Source organism: Schistocerca serialis, chromosome 5, assembly GCF_023864345.2.
Source record: "Schistocerca serialis cubense isolate TAMUIC-IGC-003099 chromosome 5, iqSchSeri2.2, whole genome shotgun sequence".
NCBI classification, from domain to species: Eukaryota; Metazoa; Arthropoda; class Insecta; order Orthoptera; family Acrididae; genus Schistocerca; species Schistocerca serialis.
The window spans coordinates 418767526-418787188 of record NC_064642.1 but is presented as its reverse complement, the minus strand read 5'-3'; the positions used below and the strand labels follow the sequence as shown (position 1 = coordinate 418787188).

At 41.4% G+C, this 19663-nt stretch overlaps 1 protein-coding gene across 1 annotated transcript in view; it reads left to right on the top strand.

Moving 5' to 3' along the window:
- LOC126481445 (serine/threonine-protein kinase Genghis Khan) overlaps positions 1-19663 on the top strand; it is a 382862-nt gene that overhangs the window by 51237 nt on the left and 311962 nt on the right. Inside the window, exon 3 of the mRNA XM_050105210.1 lies at positions 11817-11996. Coding sequence (XP_049961167.1) covers positions 11817-11996 — 180 coding nt within the window. The remainder of the gene's footprint in view (positions 1-11816; positions 11997-19663) is intronic.

Sequence of the window (19663 nt, the reverse complement as noted above, 5' to 3'; positions counted from 1 at the left end):
CATTTCAAATTTTGTCTCTGTAGTGTGAGCCAACTGGGGGAGAACACCTTACTTAGTGTCTTTGATGAGATCTTTGGCATGTACCATTACCGCCTCTTCCATCTTTCCCTCAAAGCCACCAAGCGAGGTGGCGCAGTGGTTAGACACTGGACTCGCATTCGGAAGGACGACGGTTCAATCCCGCGTCCGGCCATCCTGATTTAGATTTTCCGTGATTTCCCTAAATCAATCCAGGCAAATGCCGGGATGGTTCCTCTGAAAGGGCACGGCCGACTTCCTTCCCCATCCTTCCCTAATCCGATGAGACCGATGACCACGCTGTCTGGTCTCCTTCCCCAAACCAACCAACCAACCAACCCTCAAAGCCAGTGTCGTTCAGCTCTCTGCAGCCATCACGGTAGCCATTCCATGTGGTATGGTCATTATGTACCCTTTCAAAAAATGGTTCAAATGGCTCTGAGCAGTATGGGACTTAACATCTGAGGTCACAAGTCCCCTAGAATTTAGAACTACTTAAACCTAACTAACCTAAGGACATCACACACATCCTTGCCTGAGGCAGGATTTGAACCTGGGACCGTAACAGTCGCACGGTTCCAGACTGAAGTGCCTAGAACTGCTCGGCCACCGCGGCCGGCCTGTACCCTTTCACGTGAGCCCCCTGACAATATAGGAATCATCATCTGATACTTGAGCTGCTACCTCCCAGTGTATGCCTAGGAGTGGTTGCTTCTCATACTGGAACATCGGAGTTCCCTGCAACGGCCGCCATGCCAGACTGCCTTGCTGCAGCTGGGTGATGCTCACGGGGAGAGTCCTTGAACGAAGTGGGTGATGTGAAACATATTCTGCTCCAAAAAACTGGCCATTCTTCTATGGCTGTCTCATTAGTTGGGAATGTATGCTTTAATGGTGCTTTGCATGACCCTAGGACCTTCCCTTCCCACCTACCCCCTGGAAGGAGGGCCAGGCTCGCTGGCTTGTGCTGAATCCTTTTCCCCGCAACCTGTTCTGTACTGTTACTGATGGGGACGCTTGCACCACCACCAAACCATTATTTTTCATGGAAACCGTGGAAACTATTGCAAACAAGTTTGGCAAAGTGGATACTCTGAGTAACATGTGGTCAGGTATGCTGTTGATAGAAACTCCTCCTGTTCCACAACCTGTGGTCCTTCATGCCTGTGATCATCTTGGCGACATCCTGGTGTCCATTACTTGTCACCAGTTGTTGAATATGGCTCATTTTTTTCAGGGTGTAATTTTTCATAGGGATCTCATCCTTCAATGAGGAACTCCAGACCAATCTGGAATGGTGTGGCATTCATTTTGCTTGGCATATTCAGAAAGGCGATAAGGACAAATGCATCAACACTGGCACCTTCATTCTGGCATTTGAGGAGGCACCCTCCTGGTGAAAGTCAAGATTATGGTTTATTGGTGTGATGTGGAACCATACTTCCTGCCATCTGTGAGATGTTTTTGTGTACATGTCTTAATGCTGTACAGTGGACTTTCTATACGGTGAATCGGTGAATGTGCACGCTCACATCATGAGGGTCGCTCCTTGTTCCACCACCCTCATGTGTTGATTGGTGCAATCATCACTCTTTATTTTCATTGGATTGCCTGGTTTGTAAGAAGGCCTGTGTATAAGAAGGAGAAGGAGCTACAGAAGTATGTCCCGTGGTCATTTATCCTACATTGATGCTCATCAGAAATAATATGATAGTCTTCACCCTGCGTCTGTGACATCTAACTTTGCCTCTGTTATGTCCTTTTTCCCCTCCTCCCTCCTCTTCCCAGTCCCGCTCCCTCTCCTTTCCCTCTCCCATGCAGTTCCTGCGCCCTCCCCTCCAGATGCTGCTCACCTTATCCAGCAGGAGAAAAGGCCCATCTTTGAGCATCTGCCAGTAATGGATGACTTCACACTTTTCGTTATTTGGAGTCAGTTACAACTTACACTCCATACAGATATGTTGTCTGAATCATTTTGCAATTTGTTTTAATCATCTGATGACTTTATAAGAGAGTAAATGACAGCATCATTTGCATACAATCTAAGAGCGCTACTCAGATTGTCTCATAAATCATTTACAGGGGATAGGCAAAAAATGTGAACACCTTTACTTACTGGAGAATTGTTTGTTTATAAGAGTTTGGACCCTCATTTCCCCATAAGACAGCTGCGATTCCGCTTTGAATACTGGTGTATAATGATTGTACTGTCTCCAGTGGAATGGTATACCACTCTTCGATCTGAACCTCTTCTAACTGTTGTAGTGATGAGGATGCGGAAATCTGCTCCGGATTCTGTGCTTCAATACTGCCCACAAGGGTTACATAATGTTGAAGTCCAGGGACTGTGCTGGCAAGGGAACACACTGCAGTTCAGTTGTATGCTCCTCATACCATGATTGTACTGTCCTGGCTGTGTGAATGGCTGCATTGTCATCCTGAAATATGGTGTTGTTGTTGTATGGCGTTGTTGTTGGGGAACAACATTTGAATCATGGGGTGCACATGATCACCTAAAATGTTCACATAATTGTTAGCTGTAATACGGCCTTAGACAGTAGTGATGGGACCAGCAGAATACTGTGATATGGCTGCCCACACCATCACACTACCACCTCCATGCTTAGCCGTCAGAATCAAGCAATCAGCATTGTAGGCTTCTTTTGGCATTCTCCAGAAGTAAAATAACGAAATAATGAAAACATTGACTCATCTGACCATATGACCGTCCAGGATTTATGCTCCTGACACCATGTTTTATGCTGCTTTGCACTGGTTGTCATCACTAATGGTTTTGGTATAGCAGCTTGTCCATGAATGGTTTATGGAGCTCCTGGTGGACAGTGCTGGCTGATACGAGGAATCCATGTTGGCTGTTTGTCAGTAAATCTTTTTCTTTGAGATAACTCATACTGTTTGAACACAGTATATGTTCCAAAATCCGATGTTGGTGGTATGGTCTGTAATTCAGCGGATTACTCCCATTTCCTTTCTTGAGTATTGGTGTGACTTGTGCAACTTCCCAGTCTTCGCATATGGATCTTTCAAAGAGTGTACATGTTTGCTAAATATTGAGCTATTGTATCAACATACTCTGAGTGGAAACTGACTGGTATACTGTCAGGACCGGAGGATGTGACTTCATTAAATGATTTAAGCTATTTTGCTTCACAAAGGATATTTACTTCTAAATTGCTTATGTTGGCAGTTGTTCTTGGTTTGAATTCTGGAATATTTACTTCATCTTATTTGGTGAAGCCCTTAAGGGCTCCTGGTGATGTTTGCTCATTGGTCCTTATTGATATTGTTGGTACATGGATCCCCTTCACACGAGATTGAAAGCAGTTGATGTCTGGGTTCACCTGGACTCTGCGGTCACAGTTTGCAATTTCTATCCAGAGGTACTCACATACTACATTTAACGTTCTCGTGCTTGCCTGTTAGCGAGACAGGCAAGCTGGAACACGTTATTCACAGAATGGACAGGCTGCTTTACTCCCGCCAAGTCAAGCTTTTTCCCAATCTGAGAAAGCTGAAGGAAGCTTCCTTGCCTGCCAGTCTTTCTGTCTTGCTGTGCTACACTGTGTGACAGTTTATTCTGTACGCTTTCATTGTAGTGTTATGAGCAAGGTTCAGAAGTTTGTGAGAAGTCTTTTTTTTTTTTTTTTTTTTTTTTTTTTTTTACCAGAGTATCACTAGACAATGTGCAATGAAATATATAGGGTGTACATTAAGTCCTGGAACACTTTCTATTATTTATTGCACAAGAACCAAACATTGTACGGATATCATACATATGTCATTTTGAAGAGAAACCCTGAAAATTTTTTTTCATGTATATCGCCACAGTGTAGTTTGGTAATATACCGATAGTCAGTGCTAGTTGCAAACATGGCGAGTTCGGGTGCGGGGCGAGCTTCCTGTGTGTTGGAGTTCAACAAAAACAAGTGTGCTACAGCTGTTCAATAGATGTTTAGAACCAAGTACGGTAATAAGCCACCAGCAAGGAATGCCACTTACCACTGGCACAACAAATTCGTTACGATGGGTTGCTTCTGCCCGCAAAGAGAAGCGGACGTCCTAGTGTGAGTGAGTGAAGTGAATGTGGAGCGCATACGAAAGACATTCATAAGGAGTCTAAAGAAATCGGTGTGTCTTACATCCCATGAACTCAAAATGGCTCCAGTGACTGTGTGGAAAGTCCTGCAACAGAAGCTGTCTATGAAACCATTCAAATTGGATCTCAATGATGACAACAAAGACTAGCATTTTGAGTTTTGTTCACAGTTGCAACAGTTGAATGAGGATGGGGATGGCATTGTTGGTCAATTAATTTTTAGTGACGAAGCCACTTTTCACACTGATGCGAAAGTGAACAGGCATATTGTCAAATTTGGGGTGCAAAGTATCTGCATGAATGCATTGAATTTGAGTGTGATTCCCCAAAAGGTAAATGTTTTTGTGCCTTGTCACATCGAACACTGTACGAGCCATTCTTCTTCGCGGAGAGCAGTGTCACTGGATATTCCTACTTGGACATGTTGCAGCCATGGCCAATGCCTCAAATGCAAGCGGACTCTCCGTTCATCTTTCAGCAGGATGGGGCTCCACCCCATTTTCATCATGAAGTTCTTGGGTACCTGCACACGGAACTACCGCATCGATGGATTGGCCGTGCTACAGAAGGGGACCGCTGTTTCATGAAATGGCCTCTCTGATCACCAGATCTCAATCCATGTGACTTTTGTCTGTGGCGACACATTAAAGATCTGGTGTATGGACTGCCTCTAACACGTGATGTAGCAGAACTCTGGGAGAGAATACAGGAAGCGACTGCCACAGTCGATAATGCCATGCTAGGACGGGTATGACAAGAATTCGATTACCGTATTGATGTCTGCCAGGTCACTCATGGTTCATATATATATATATATATAGAGGGAAACATTCCACGTAGGAAAAATATATCTAAAAACAAAGATGATGTGACTTACCAAATGAAAGTGCTAGCAGGTCGACAGACACACAAACAAACACAAACATACACACAAAATTCAAGCTTTCGCAACAAACTGTTGCCTCATCAGGAAAGAAGGAAGGAGAGGGAAAGACGAAAGGATGTGGGTTTTAAGGGAGAGGGTAAGGAGTCATTCCAATCCCGGGAGCGGAAAGACTTACCTTAGGGGGAAAAAAGGACGGGTATACACTCGCACGCGCGCACACGCGCACACGCGCACACACACACACACACACACACACACACACACACACACACACACACACACACACACACACATCCTTTCGTCTTTCCCTCTCCTTCCTTCTTTGTGTGTCTTTCGACCTGCCAGCGCTTTCGTTATATATATATATATATATTTCAAGAGAAACACTGAAAGTAAAAACAACTTTCAGTGTTTCTCTTCAAAATGCAATATGTATGACATCTGTGCAGTGTTTAGTTCCTGTGCAATAAATAATTGAAAGTGCTCCTGGACTTTGTACACACCCTGTATATTCATTTTGGGTCATTGTAGGCCAGTAAATGTTTTATTTTATTTGTCATTTTTTTCCCTTTTCACTCATTTATTTATTTCGATATCAATGGTTTTCTCTGCTTCTACCCTCTTTCTCAACTCAAACCATCATTAGTATGTTTTCTATAGTAAACAGGACCATCTCTCAAAGTCAAGGCCTTTGGCACCTAAGAATCTGAAGATGCATATTACTGCAATACCGACTAAAGTAATGTTTTTGAGGTTTAGTTTCTGTAACCTTACTTTTTTATGACCCCAGTTATATCAGTTTTAATTACTTATGCCAGGGTGTGTATTGCTAGTTTGCTGAATTCATTCTAAATGGCCAAAATAGTTCATTCTAAATTCCTCAAGTATACTTTAGCAAATACAAAGTTCATTTTCCATGTTATGTTAATCTAAAAATTACAGCTCTGAAAGAAGCAGCTTATACTGAGCTTTCTTTGCACTACGTTGCATACCAGCAGAATTTGGTTCGCGATATCCACTGAGCCATCTTTTTTTCCTGTTTCAGTCAACATTTGCTCTAAATTTAGGAAGCATATGTATTACTAAATGGCCTCAAGTCCTTAGCAAAAATTTCCACACACTTGTCAACCAGTATGTATGTCCTCTTTCAAAATATTTATGGAGTGAGAAAACTACTGGTTAAATTTACAAGCATGTTTTAACACGCTCGAGGCTCTGGAGTGTGTGTTTAGTAAGTTTTTACCCAGCTTGCATTGGTAGGCACCTACTGATTTATTTGAAACTGCCATATGAGCACACACAATTTTGCTTTCCGCAGCTATACTCGTGCTCTATTGCAACTGATATATATTTCCCAATTCTTACTTTCTTCTTGATCTCCTTTAAGTTTGGTATGTCCATTTTACTGCTCCCATCATTATAATAACTGAGCTGCAGTGAAACTACTTCCACAAACATGTAACTTGCTAGTCATGTTAGATTGATATCACAACCTGTTGTCAGGAATAGCAGCCTGATTAGGTCCCGTGAATCTTGCTGGGCTTGCGGAAACCCAAGTTGGTCTGCTTCAATACACATGTACTCTTGTGTCTCTGTTGCTGCTGGTTGAGCTGCTTTAATGGTTGTATCGGAGATAGGGGCAGGCAATCTGGAAGAAGAATTTGTACCCCTGTATCTTTGTCTCCCTCCTGACAGGCCACCTGTGCTCGCTGCTCTAACTGCCCTCCTTCAGCAACTCCGTCTCTCCCTTCCTCTTCCTTGGGGAATTTAATGCCCATCACCCCTGGTGGGGCAAGGCTTTTTCAATGCAGTAGAAGTCTCCTCATAGACCATTTTCTTGCGGACCACATTCTGTGCCTTCTTAGTGATGGTTCCCCTACCCATTTTAGTGCCCATTACGGCACTTTCTCTGCCATTAATCTTTTGCTCACTTTCCCTCCCCTTCTCACTTCAATGCACTGGTTGCCACATGTTGACCTCTACCATAGCAACCATTTCCCATTGATTCTCTTGTTATCACATTGATTGGCCTCTGTATATCTCCCAGGACACATTTACCTCCTTTTTGTCAGGGTGTATTGATGAAGCACATCTTTGACATGTGCAATGCAATTATTTATATTGCTGGCATTGCCATCCTCCACTCAGTGGGTCCCTTTCACTGCCACCCAGTGCCATGGTGGGGCATGGCCATTACTATTGCCATCCTTGACGAACCTTGCAATACCTTAAGGAGCACCTGTCCTCTGCCGGTTTTATTACCTTTAAACGCATTCACTCCAGAGCCTGTTACTTTATCAGACAGAGCAAGTAGGTGTGTTGGAAACACATTGTCTCCTCGCTACATTCTTCTGTCCCATCACGACAGATGTGGGCCACGCTCCACACCTCGAAGGTTGCCTACAGGCATCTTCCGTCCTTGCCTTGCCCTCCCAGGTGGCCTTCATGTGGATCCGTTTGAGACAGCATTGGCATCGGCCTCCTATCTGGCTGCCTTCCTTCTCCAGAGTCAGTGGGCTTGAAGCATTCCATTTATGTTTTACCCCTTGTCAGGTGGAATCCTACATTGAACCTTTACTGCTTGGGAACTTCTTCTGGGTGTCTCCTCTTCCCACAATTCCGTCTCTGTCCCCAGTTCCATCCAGAAACAATTGCTTCATCATCTCAATCTTCGATAATTACAATACCTCCTCCTGTTATGTAACTGTATTTGGCTCCAAGGTATTTTCCACTCTGAATGGAGGGACATTATTGTGTTTTCTGTCCTTAAGCCTGGTAGGGATCTGCTGCCCCTTTGTAGCTACCAGGCAGTCGGTCCGACCAATGTCCCCCACACGTTATTTGAATTGGATAGTGGCTCGTTGGCTTTGTTGGTTCCTTGAATTTCGGAACCTTTTGTCTACTTACCAGTGCGGCTTTTGGGAGGGACAGTCTCTGATCACTCATCTGCTTTGGTTGGAAACCACAGTTCAGCAGAACTTTTTTTTCCAGCACTGCCACCTTGTTGCAGTTTTCATCGTTTTGGATGATAATAATGTTACAATAGCTCAGATACTGTGTATAGACGAGATAGTAAAACATAATGCAGGAACACCAGTGTTGAACATGAAACAGAGGTGGAGTACGAATTGGTTGTTGGTTGATTAGTGGTGGCGGTGGCAGTGGCGGCGAGAAAGAACACCAAAAACGCAATCCAGTCAGTGGGAAAGGAAAATGGGTAAAGTAAGTGGCAGAAGGAACATGCAGGTGGCAGGAAGAGTAAGGAACAGGAGGGGAAGGGAGGTGAGGGGTGTGCGAGCAAGGCACCACAGAGGCGCTACGCGTGACGGGGTGCTGGCACTGCCGCCAGCCTGCCCCAGACCCCGCACTGGCATGGAGGCAAGGCCAAAGGCCTCCCTAAACAACATAAATGCTAACTGAGGGACTCCAATTCTTAAATCTCGGAGGACAAACTATTTCCCAAAGAAAACCAAAGACAAGACTTAACAATGTGAGAGTTGGCTACTAATACCCATGACAAGGAGAGTGGGAAGGAATATTTGGTGCGAAGAACCAAGAAGTGGGGCAGTCCTGCAAAATACATATCACAATGAGGGAGCCCTGCAGCTACAAAGGGTGGGAGGGGGGGGGGGCGGAGGGGGGAGAGGCATCTCTTTACAGGGTAAAAAAAAAGTGTGGGTCAGCTTGATATCGCAGGTAGCAGAGGGTGGTAGATTCCTGTCAGTAGAGGCAGAAGGGAGCCCCTTAATTGCACAAAGTTTATTAGACAGGTAGATGCTCCCCCCTCCCCCTCCCCCCAAGAGTCCTCAGGAATGAGCGAAAGGAACTTGATGTGAAGCCACAAATCCCCCCCCCCCCCCCTCCCCCTCCCCCGGAGTGGTCACAGCGAACGGGGATAGATGGCTGCCCAACAGCCAGACAACTGTCATGTTCATTACCAGGGATACCCATGGGGCCTTGAACCCAAAGAAATCAACAGAAAATGCAGTGAGCTCAACGTTGGCAAGAAGGTCGTGAATGGCACAGACCAAGAGAGGATGGAAAAAACAATAGGCAATAGCCTGAAGGCCACTCAACAAGTCCCTTCATAACAAAACTTGGGTGAAGGAGGACCATTTAATAAAGCACAGGGCACAGTAAAAGGCAATGGGGTCTGCAGAAAACACCCTACATGTGGCAGGCAAGAGAGGATGTTCCGTGCCAACAGAAGACATGAAGTCTTATCCCATGTGACCAGTGGATTTAGAGCCATCAATGTAAAAAACCATAATACCCCCAGGGGGGGCGAGGGGGGGGGGGGGGGGTTCGGGAGAGAATGTGGGGAACAGCACACAAAGAGGGAAGATGGAAATCACAACCTACCCGAGAGTGGGCAGCAGGCAAGTGACATAAGTATCTCCAAGGTTTTCATGACCACCTGTCAGTTTTCATTGTATGTATCCTTAAATAATTGAGATTTACCCCACCACCTGCTTGTGGCAAAAAATTTGTTTTTTTTTCCCAGCTACAATCATGTTTCCCCAAATTTCAAGACAACATAAAATTCTTGTAACATGGGTCTGGAGCCTGTGTGAATTGCTTAAAGTATGACAAGCAGAATCAAAACTTTAACAGTCATAAGCTGAAAATGATATCCATTAGACAGTTTTTTCAAGAGAGTGATAAACTTGTTTAAAAAACACCTGCCTTCTTGAAACAAGCTTTAGGTTACTTGATCCTCCATGGCTTTGCATGTAGTTGAAACAAATTTACTGGATCAAGAAGATTTAGCAGCTTTGCAGATTCTGGCTCATTAATATGTTTTAGATATAGTTGAATGAGGCAGTTGGGATAACATTGTTTTGTCATGTTTATAGTTTTTTGTTCCAAGGGCTGAAATTTTCTGGTCATATTGCTAGAACAAAAAGCAAATTTAATGTTTGGCATAAAACGTTTTTTTGTGGGGGCAGCACAGTTCTCAATGAGAAGCACAATCTTGAATTTTTCATTGTTCAATTTGTGAGAGAACACTTTTTGCTAAATGACAGATTTTACTCTTTTTCATTCAAGCTTGTCAGTGATTTATGTAAGCACATGATAATTTATGCACATTTTTGAAGCAAAGGGGATTTTCAGCTTTATCACTGATAAGTGACAACAGTTTCTCTGTTCCATTAGCAGTGGCACAAGCTTGTACTACCATAATGTCTTTCCTGAGCTACCCACCATCGAGGGACTTTTCGTGCATAAGTTTGAAAAATGATCCAAATTAATCTGCAGTAAATATGCCACTCTTTTCGTTCTCTACTGTTGAGTCTACTAAGACACCATTTTGCCTGGAAGCAACACATTTTCATTCATTTATTCGGTCTCACCACTAATTTTTCAGTAAATAATTACAGCACATCGCTATGATGCAGGCCTGGCTTGTACTTGCTATCTTACAGTTTTCAGCTTCTGGTGAATTATTGCCAGCCCACCAGCAATTTGTTCAAGTTCATTCTATTTTCTTATAATGGTTTGCAGAATTGTAGGTGTTATTTCATATGACTGACAAATTCTGTTCTAGCAATTCTCTGACCACACACTTTCTCATAACTGTGTGGGTGGTAGCAAAACCTCAGGCAGCTTTATCTTGTGAGGAATTTGGTAAACTGCTGGAGATTATAAATGCAAGCAGGAAGGAGATTTCCTATTTTCAGTCATTAATAGCAGCCCACACTTTCTCCTGTGCTGGCAGATAACTCATTTGTCATCTGCGGAAAAGTTTGTGTGAACTTCAAGGAAAAGTGCCACTCATAGAGCCAGTGTGGTTCTTATGTGAGAAAGGAGCACTTTTACATGGGAAAGCATTAGAGAGGAGAATCTTAATGAGGTTTCTTCAAGGATGAACATTGTATCATATTTCATTTTTTGTGTTTTCTTTTGTAGAGTGCCTTGTTATATTTTTTTCTATTAATTTTTAATCTCAAGCACAAAGAAAATTCTCAAATAAAAAAGAAAGTTTTGAAATTTCTTTTATGCAGTCTTCAGAGTGAACTAATATTTGGACAATGGAGGTCTATAAAATGGTATTAACTTCTCTGTTTAATTTATTGAGATGTGTGGCATGTTGGAGACATACTTCAACCACTGAAATCCCCTGCAGTGATAATCAATGCAGCAATCCTGAATTTAAGAGAGACTGCTTGCATTGCTAATCGTTATAAAGGAGATAATGTCTTAGCTACATAATGGAGAAGATAAGTTTTTTGTTTTATTTGAATGCTAGTTACGCCTTAACATTATTGGGACATATATGTCATGATAATGTCTCTTGAATTATATGGGCCTCCATATATTTATCATTTGTCTTAATTTTTGGTAAATGCACTCTTTTATTTAGTGCCTAACCATTAAAATTAATGTTAATATCATGTTATCCATGATAATGGTTTTGAGCACTGTGGCCCTTACTTAGTTGAAGAAACGCAGCAATCGGATACATTCTTTGAACTTTATACCAAGACATGTTGCAGGCTTTCACCAATCTTTGATTGACTCAATACGGTAAGAAATATTTGATTGCACTAAGTTAATTAAAAACAATTTGGAAGTCCAAAACACACATTGGTATAAGTAAAATCCAAAGAAGTTGTTGGTCACAATATTTAATCTTGTAAATATTAGATGAATGACTGAACATAGACTTAAATTTATTCCATATTCTGAAATGAAAGGATGAGAGTTCAGCCTCTTAGCTTTGTATTTACTTTGTAATTTTACAGTGCAACCAGCTCTTTTGAATAACATTTAAAATATGTTTTTGTGTTACAGTTGTGACAGGAGAGGCCCGTTTACGTCAACTTGAAGCACTGTTCCTTGGTGGTCCTGTGCAGGGACAGGGCCAATGCTTCAGTATAGAAACTTTGCTGGATGTACTTCTGGTGCTGTATGATGAGTGTTGCAATTCTTCTCTTAGAAGAGAGAAAACAGTATCTGATTTCATCGAATTTGGTTAGAATTTTATTTGTCATTTACAAATTAACCTACTTTTGCAGCTTGTGACAATTGTTGGCATGCCTTTTTTTCTAGCACTCAGATTAGTTGTTAACCATCAAATGATTTGCGTGCTACTGTTCAATAATTCTCCTATGAAATGTGATGGTAAAAGCATATAACTTATTATGTGGCAAGTTGTGTGAAAGATGCAAATGTGTAATAATTTTTTGTGAAGGTATGTTCCGTCCATGCAACTAATTGAAGGCAGTTTGTTTATTGCCATACACATTTCACTTCTTTTATTTGTGAAGCATCTTCAGTGGTCTGTAATATCGGTTTCCTTTTATACATGTAATAAACGTATTATGTGGTAGTTACAATACATTGCTATGTTACATTTTGTCGTGTTTGTTTTTTAGGTTATAATAAACTTTTCTAGCACAAATTTTGTGATGTGAAATTATCGTTCGGCGTTACTTAAGATTTCCTGCACTGTTAGCTCATGCGTGTGGTCCAGGAGAAGTATTCGTTAGGTTCCATACTCCAGATGGCTGATTTCTGGCATTCTTTCACCTGCATTTGATTCAACAAATCATACACACCACTTGGAATTTCCATTTTGTGATCAACATATGTGCATTTTCAGTGTGTAGTGTTGCCAACTGTCATTGTGTGTGTGTGTGTGTGTGTGTGTGTGTGTGTGTGTGTGTGTGGTTTGATATTTTTCATTTGTTGTGTGTGTGTGTGTGTGTGTGTGTGTGTGTGTGTGTGAGAGAGAGAGAGAGAGGGTGAGGGAGAGAAGGGGGGGAAGATTAATTAATTATTTATTCTCATTACATTTTGGATCTCTGTTTGTTATTGTTTTGGTGGCTAGCATGATCAGAGAGTTATTTCTTACATGGATTTGGTCATTGAGTACCTTCTTTTCCATTGCAATGGCTCTTTGTCTGTGAAAGTTTTCTTGCAATGTCAGGAGCTTTTTGTTGTGATTATTCACTCTGATAACTGTCATATCACATTCTGTGTTGGATGGTTCATACCCATGTTTTATCAGGTGTTCAGCAAAGGTAGAGTGGCTAGTTTAATATTTCCAACTCTTCTCTCTCTCTCTCTCTCTCTCTCTCTCTCTCTGTCTCTCTCTGTCTCTCTCTCTCTCTCTCCCTCTCCGCAGTGCCACATTGTGTGGCACCACATTCTGCAATTATCCTTAATTTATGAGCATGAGTGTTTCAAACCAAACACACAACACAAACAAAAGAAGACAGATAAACACACAATGAGAGTCAGCAACACAGAATTAGAACTTCCACACATTCACACAACAAGTCTGACACACATGGCCACTGTCTCTGTTACACTAAGTCACAACTTCGACTGCATCTCACATGAGCAGCAATCTAGCTGTGGTAGGTAGTGGTGGTAAGGGGGAGGGGAGGAGGAGGGGGTAGCATGGTAGGTGTGGGGGAGCTGCTAGTACTGTGTGTGGGAGCATGTAGGGACACGGTGGCAGTGGGATATTAGGAGCAACATGGGGAGGCTGTGCTGGTGGTGGGAGGGGGGGGGGGGGGGAGAAGAGTTAGAGAAAATATTTTTAGATGCATTGATGGGATAGAAGGCATGTGTGTTCTGGACTGGGTTCAGAGAAGGGGATAAGCAGGCAAAGACCAGGGGATTTACAGTAATGAAGAACATGTTGTAGTGAGAGTTCCCACTGTGCGAATCAGAAAAGCCATGTTGGTGGGAAGAATCAAGTTGACACAGGCTGTGAAGCAGTTGTTAAAGTGAACCACATTGTGTTAGTCTGCATGTTCAGCATTTGGGAGGTCCAGCTGTCTCTTGGCAAGAATTTGGCAGTGGCCATTTATTTGGACAAATAACTTTTTAGCCTTCATGCTCACGTAGAATGTGGCCCAGTGGTTGCAGTTTTCACAGGTGGTGCTGCTTGTGATAGGGTGGGAGATGCCATGACAGGACTGTAGCAGGTGGTAGTGGGAGGATGTGTGGTATGATTCATGCATCTGGGTCTATTGCAGGAATATGAGCAATGAGGTAAGGTGTTTGGAACAGGGATGAAGCAGCCGTATCCTGCCTCCACCATATCCCTGCATGCTTCCAAAGCAGCACTAACATCTTGCCCAACTCTTACCCTGTTATCCCTTCCCCTTCCATTCCCATGCTGCCTCCTTTCTCCTCATTACCCACCCCTAGCTAGATAGTTTCACATGTCAGATGCAGTTGCATCAGGCCCTAGCACCTGGAGACAATTGCCATGTATGTGTCAGATGCTGTGTGGATTGAGAGAACAAGAACTTTGTCCGAAAGCAAAAAATATTTCTAGTATTCTTTTTCATTGTGCCTGTCTTGCAATTAACGTCTTCTCTCTGAGATAAGTAACAGTCTATCCTTTCCACAAATGGTGGCAGGAGGACACACGCATATAAAGGTCAAGGAGTAACAATTGTTTGTGTGTGTTCTCCTGCTTTCCCTTGATAAGTAGATTTTTAAAATCTGCCCTGTTACATTATATTAAAAAAAAATGAAAACTGATTATTTTTGTTATTGTGTCCTCTACATAATATTGTTTTTAATCCATCCTTCAGTTTTTGTTGTTATAGAATTAAGTATCTTATGTTTCAAAATGAACTTGTGTTACATTGGAAATGTGCTCTTTCATGAAACTCACAGATTATACTGTGAAATATGTTGAATATGTGAAATCTACTGACACCTCACATGTTCAGCCATCAGTGCAAACATGGCAAACCTGTAAATAGTTATCCTCCTAAATTACCACAAAATCTGAATCTCGGGTCGATATATAACTCATATTATGTGATAATGTCTGAAGTGGGTGAATAACACACTTGTCGCCATATGATAAATAAGTAAATAACAAGGAGACTATTGAAAGTCCTACCAAATATTCACTATTTTACTGTAACTCTACCACCTGCACATAGTAAACACTTGGACAAGTCAGACTAACTGCAAATATCTGCATGTGATGCAACTGTAGCATTTGTTTTCATTGTTATGAGTTAAGTACATCATTTGCTCTATTGAAAAAATAATGTAACTGGCTGGGTAAAAAATCTGTTCACCAACCAGCAGCAGGAGAATTCACACATATAAAGATTAAGGAAATTAATGCTCCTGATTTCTTAAACATTGCCAGTCTTTTTTTTTTTTCTTTGCTCCTCTTCCTTCCCCTTCAACCCTTTTGCGGAAAAAGGAGCCCCTGGCTCCAAAAGCTTGCAAATTTCTTTAATCTGTATATATGTGTGTTCTCTTGCAATCACTTGGTGATTAGATTTCTTTATCTATGCAGTGACATTACATTTTCAAAAATTGATTGTTTTTGTTGATATATTTGCTTTATTGAGATAGATGAGTCTGGACAAGTTACTTATGTTTGATGTGGTCTCTCTTCTTAACTGAGTTTTTAATCATCGTTTGAAAAGCTTCCTACATGGGAGAGCATAAGCAGTCTTCAAAATATTTAGCTATAATAGCTGTTCCTCTTACCAGTTACACTGGACTCGCATTCGGGAGGACGACGGTTCAATCCCGTCTCCGGCCATCCTGATTTAGGTTTTCCGTGATTTCCCTAAATCGCTTCAGGCAAATGCCGGGATGGTTCCTTTGAAAGGGCACAGCCGATTTCCTTCCCTCACCCGAGCTTGCGCTCCATCTCTAATGACCTCATTGTCAACGGGATGTTAAACACTAATATCCTCCTCCTCCTCTTACCAGTTCTCTTTTCCCTTCTGTGTCACTACTTTTTCCTTTTTTTTCTGTCACCAATCATAGACTTCTTCTCTTCTGGTGAAAATTCTCTTCTTCTCTATGGTCACATTGTGCCTAGATATTTTGCTTCTAAACTAATGGTTTTGCATATTGCAGTTTATTGGTAGTTGTCTTGGTACAAGATTGCAATTCTTACTGTTTTCTGTGGCTGCTGCTACTGCTACTACTCCTACTGTTAAGATCATGTTAAAAAGAAAGTATAAAAAAGCAGAGCATCACTAAAAGTACAGAGTGATTCAAAAGAATACCACAACTTTAGGAATTTACAACTCTGCAACGACAAAAGGCAGAGCTAAGCACTATCAGTCGGCGAATTAAGGGAGCTATAAAGTTTCATTTAGTTGTACATTTGTTCACTTGAGGCTCTGTTGACTAGGCTGAAAACCAAACTACCCGAGGCAGCCCGTGACAGAGCACTTCATCACTGGCCTCCAAGAAGCCCTGATCTTACCCCCTGCGATTTTTTCTTATGGGGGTATGTTAAGGATATGGTGTTTCGGCCACCTCTCCCAGCCACCATTGATGATTTGAAACGAGAAATAACAGCAGCTATCCAAACTGTTATGCCTGATATGCTACAGAGAGTGTGGAACGAGTTGGAGTATCGGGTTGATATTGCTCGTGTGTCTGGAGGGGGCCATATTGAACATCTCTGAACTTGTTTTTGAGTGAAAAAAAACCTTTTTAAATACTCTTTGTAATGATGTATAACAGAAGGTTATATTATGTTTCTTTCATTAAATACACATTTTTAAAGTTGTGGTATTCTTTTTGAATCACCCTGTATTAATGGGCTGAGTAAAAGATTCAGGTGCCAAGTGATTGCTTTAAAAATGTAGACATCTTTTAACAGAAATAATAAATTTTTGAAAGTAACCAATTTTTGAAAATATAATGTAATTTGATAAATGAAAACAATCTGCTCACCCAAAGACAGCAGGAGAACACACATATAGAGAGATACAATTAAATATCTTTATTTTTGTGTTCTCGTGCTGCCGCTTGGTTAGGACACTGTTAGGTGTCTTCTAATTATTTACAAACTAGCAACTTGTCCCGAGTTTGCACAGGTAGAATTATCTACCTATGGCTGGACGAATTTGCTGGCATAGCAGTGATTTTATTTATGGGCTACTGTATAGAGTTACGATAAATGTCCAGAGGACGATGTTAGAAAACTGAATAATGTCGCTTTCATGTAACTGAACAATTTAAGCAGTGCGTGCCAGGAAAGTTTTAAAGAGGCAGGAATGTCGTTTGTTCCATATTTAATTGGCATTTGGAATAATGTCTTGTGGCAATGATGGAAGCTGTGAACTAGTTTACCACCTGGTCCACCTATGATCAGTGTATCTGCTAGTGAAAGCTATATCAGAAATCACATATAGACAGAAAAATGCAGTGGAGTACTTGATGAAATATGTAGAAGAAGGAAATATATGTAGGTTGTGGTGATAATAGTTTTGTTTGGCCCAATGGCCTAGTGTAAGCCTTTCAATTAGAGACCACTTCATGCTTCTGCTAGACTACATGGGCTTGAAGATCTGAAAGCTGCAGAAAATGTACTAACTGCAGTATGGAAAATGACAGTAGGTCACACAACTGTGACAATAGTGTTTTGGAGTGACCAGAGAACAGTCATCACTGCAGGGAGCTATGAAGATCAATCACATGCTGTTGATCATGAAGCAACAGCATGTGCTATGAGTTCTGTGAGTTGCCAAGAGGTGGCAGTGGCACTGTTTGTAAGCAGCAGTTGACATTAATTCCTCATAATACAGCCAGTTTGCATGAAATATTTATAAATTATATACAAAAACTTTTCTCGTAAGTCAGTCTACTTATTAGTAAAAACCACATCAAAATCCTTACAATAGTTCCTGAGGTTAGACCAAACACACAAATGGAAATGGGCAAGGGCTTCAATTTATATTTGTAGAGATTAAAAAAAGTGGGATCACAAGCACCTTGTTAGTTACAGCAATTGCTGATGGCTTATAACACTTTCTGGGTTATAACATTGAATGAACATGAATTTCTTTAAAAAATTGGAACATATAACCATTTAGCTAATAAAGATTTGAGAAAAATATGGATATGTATGTTGTTTTAAGATTAGCTGTTTATCAACAATGATGTTAGCTGCATTGATAGTGTTTGTGTTCCTCACTGTTTGAACATGCCCTTATTGGGTTAAATCTTTTCATCTTATAACACACTAGCATTTTCATAATTTTAAGATGTGGGCTTTTGTTACGGCATTGGAAGAAATACACTAGGGTTGAAGAATACAAGCTAACTAAATACATTTTAAAATAGCACTGTCCATAAACAAGGATTGTATTGGTATGTAAAATTAAATTAATTTCAAAATTAGATTAATGTTTATGAATTTTACTGCATGTAATAATATTGAAATCCTTCTTTGAACTACTGTGAAAGTTCTGAGAAGCAAGATTGCTTCTCACCATAGGGTGGTGAGAGAGATTGTGTAAGGAACACCTGATTCAGCACTATGACATCATTGCAAAGGATGCATCACTAATACTGACAGAAGGTCAGCACCATTATTTGCAGTATGACCAATTGATATAATGAAGTTTTGTCAGATGCTGCCAGTTTGGGGTCTTACTTTTATGAGTCTGCAGCTGTCCAGTTGTGGGGGAGGAACTTCTACTATGTGGGTTGACATTCCTGGCAGTCACAATGGTGACTAACAGAAGATAAGGGCCAACCAGATATTGCATGGATGAGGAACTAATCTGCCAGACTGCAAGCTGTTTTACTTGGGAGCAGAGCACCTTGTGCTGCCACTCCTTAGCAGTGCATGTAACACCTTATTGGCTGTATGATGGGACTGTCCCTTGAGCTGTCCTCCATGTTGCTGTTGGGGACGTCCATCTACTTGCCCTTATGGCAACTGTCATCAGTGGTATGCAGATCTCTGGAGGCAAACTTGAGGAGTTCAGTTATGCTAAATGAGAATGCTGAGACTTCAGCAGACATTCAAAGTTGTGCTAGGCTGTGGGGACAAGCTCACCAATCCTCTGGACATGCTCACCAGTGCTCTGCCCTGCATGAGGCCCCGGAACTGACTGCGGCCAACACCTGGAACTACGACCGCAGATTCTGTGATGGGTGTTGACGTGCTACTCGGTGTGTTCCTGTGACATGGATGCAGCATGGCTGTTTCCAGGTCATGCCAAGGAGTAGACTGTATCACTATAAAACACTTGGCAATAACTAGATGTTAATTTAATGCTGTCCCATTGGTGCCTTGGGCATGACACGCGTTTTCACCACTGCCTCTCTGCTTGACTGTCGTGAGCTCTTATTGGGGGTCACATCCAGTGAACTACCTACAGTTTGATTGTAGAAGTTCAGAAATTCACTTCATGCAATTAAACCTGCATTGAGAATTGTTGTGATAATGGTCAGTTTTATTTTATGCTCTTTTATTTATAAAATTGTATATTATTGGCATTTTAAAATAAGCTGTAACTTGTTGACAGATAAAACGAATTAAAGAAAAGAACTTCTCTCTTGAAGCCAGACAACCTGTATGATGCATCTAAAATAATTGATAGTCAGGAGTGTGACAGAATGACAGAAGAAGTTTGTGTTGTTAGTTTGGTTAGGTTTTAAGGCCAGCTGCAATGCTTGTAGTTTACAATAATTGCACCCTCCACCTTTTCCTTTGCTGTAGTGTACTTTGTGTTGTATCAAATTATGGTACATGCACTGCAAAAATTTAAGTTTTTATAATGCAGTAGATTCATGAAAAAGAAAAGTTTTACCCATCATTATTTAGGAGGTAATTGTGGACATTTTATATTGCATAGTATAGAGTGCTGTGCAGTTTAATTTTTTATCAT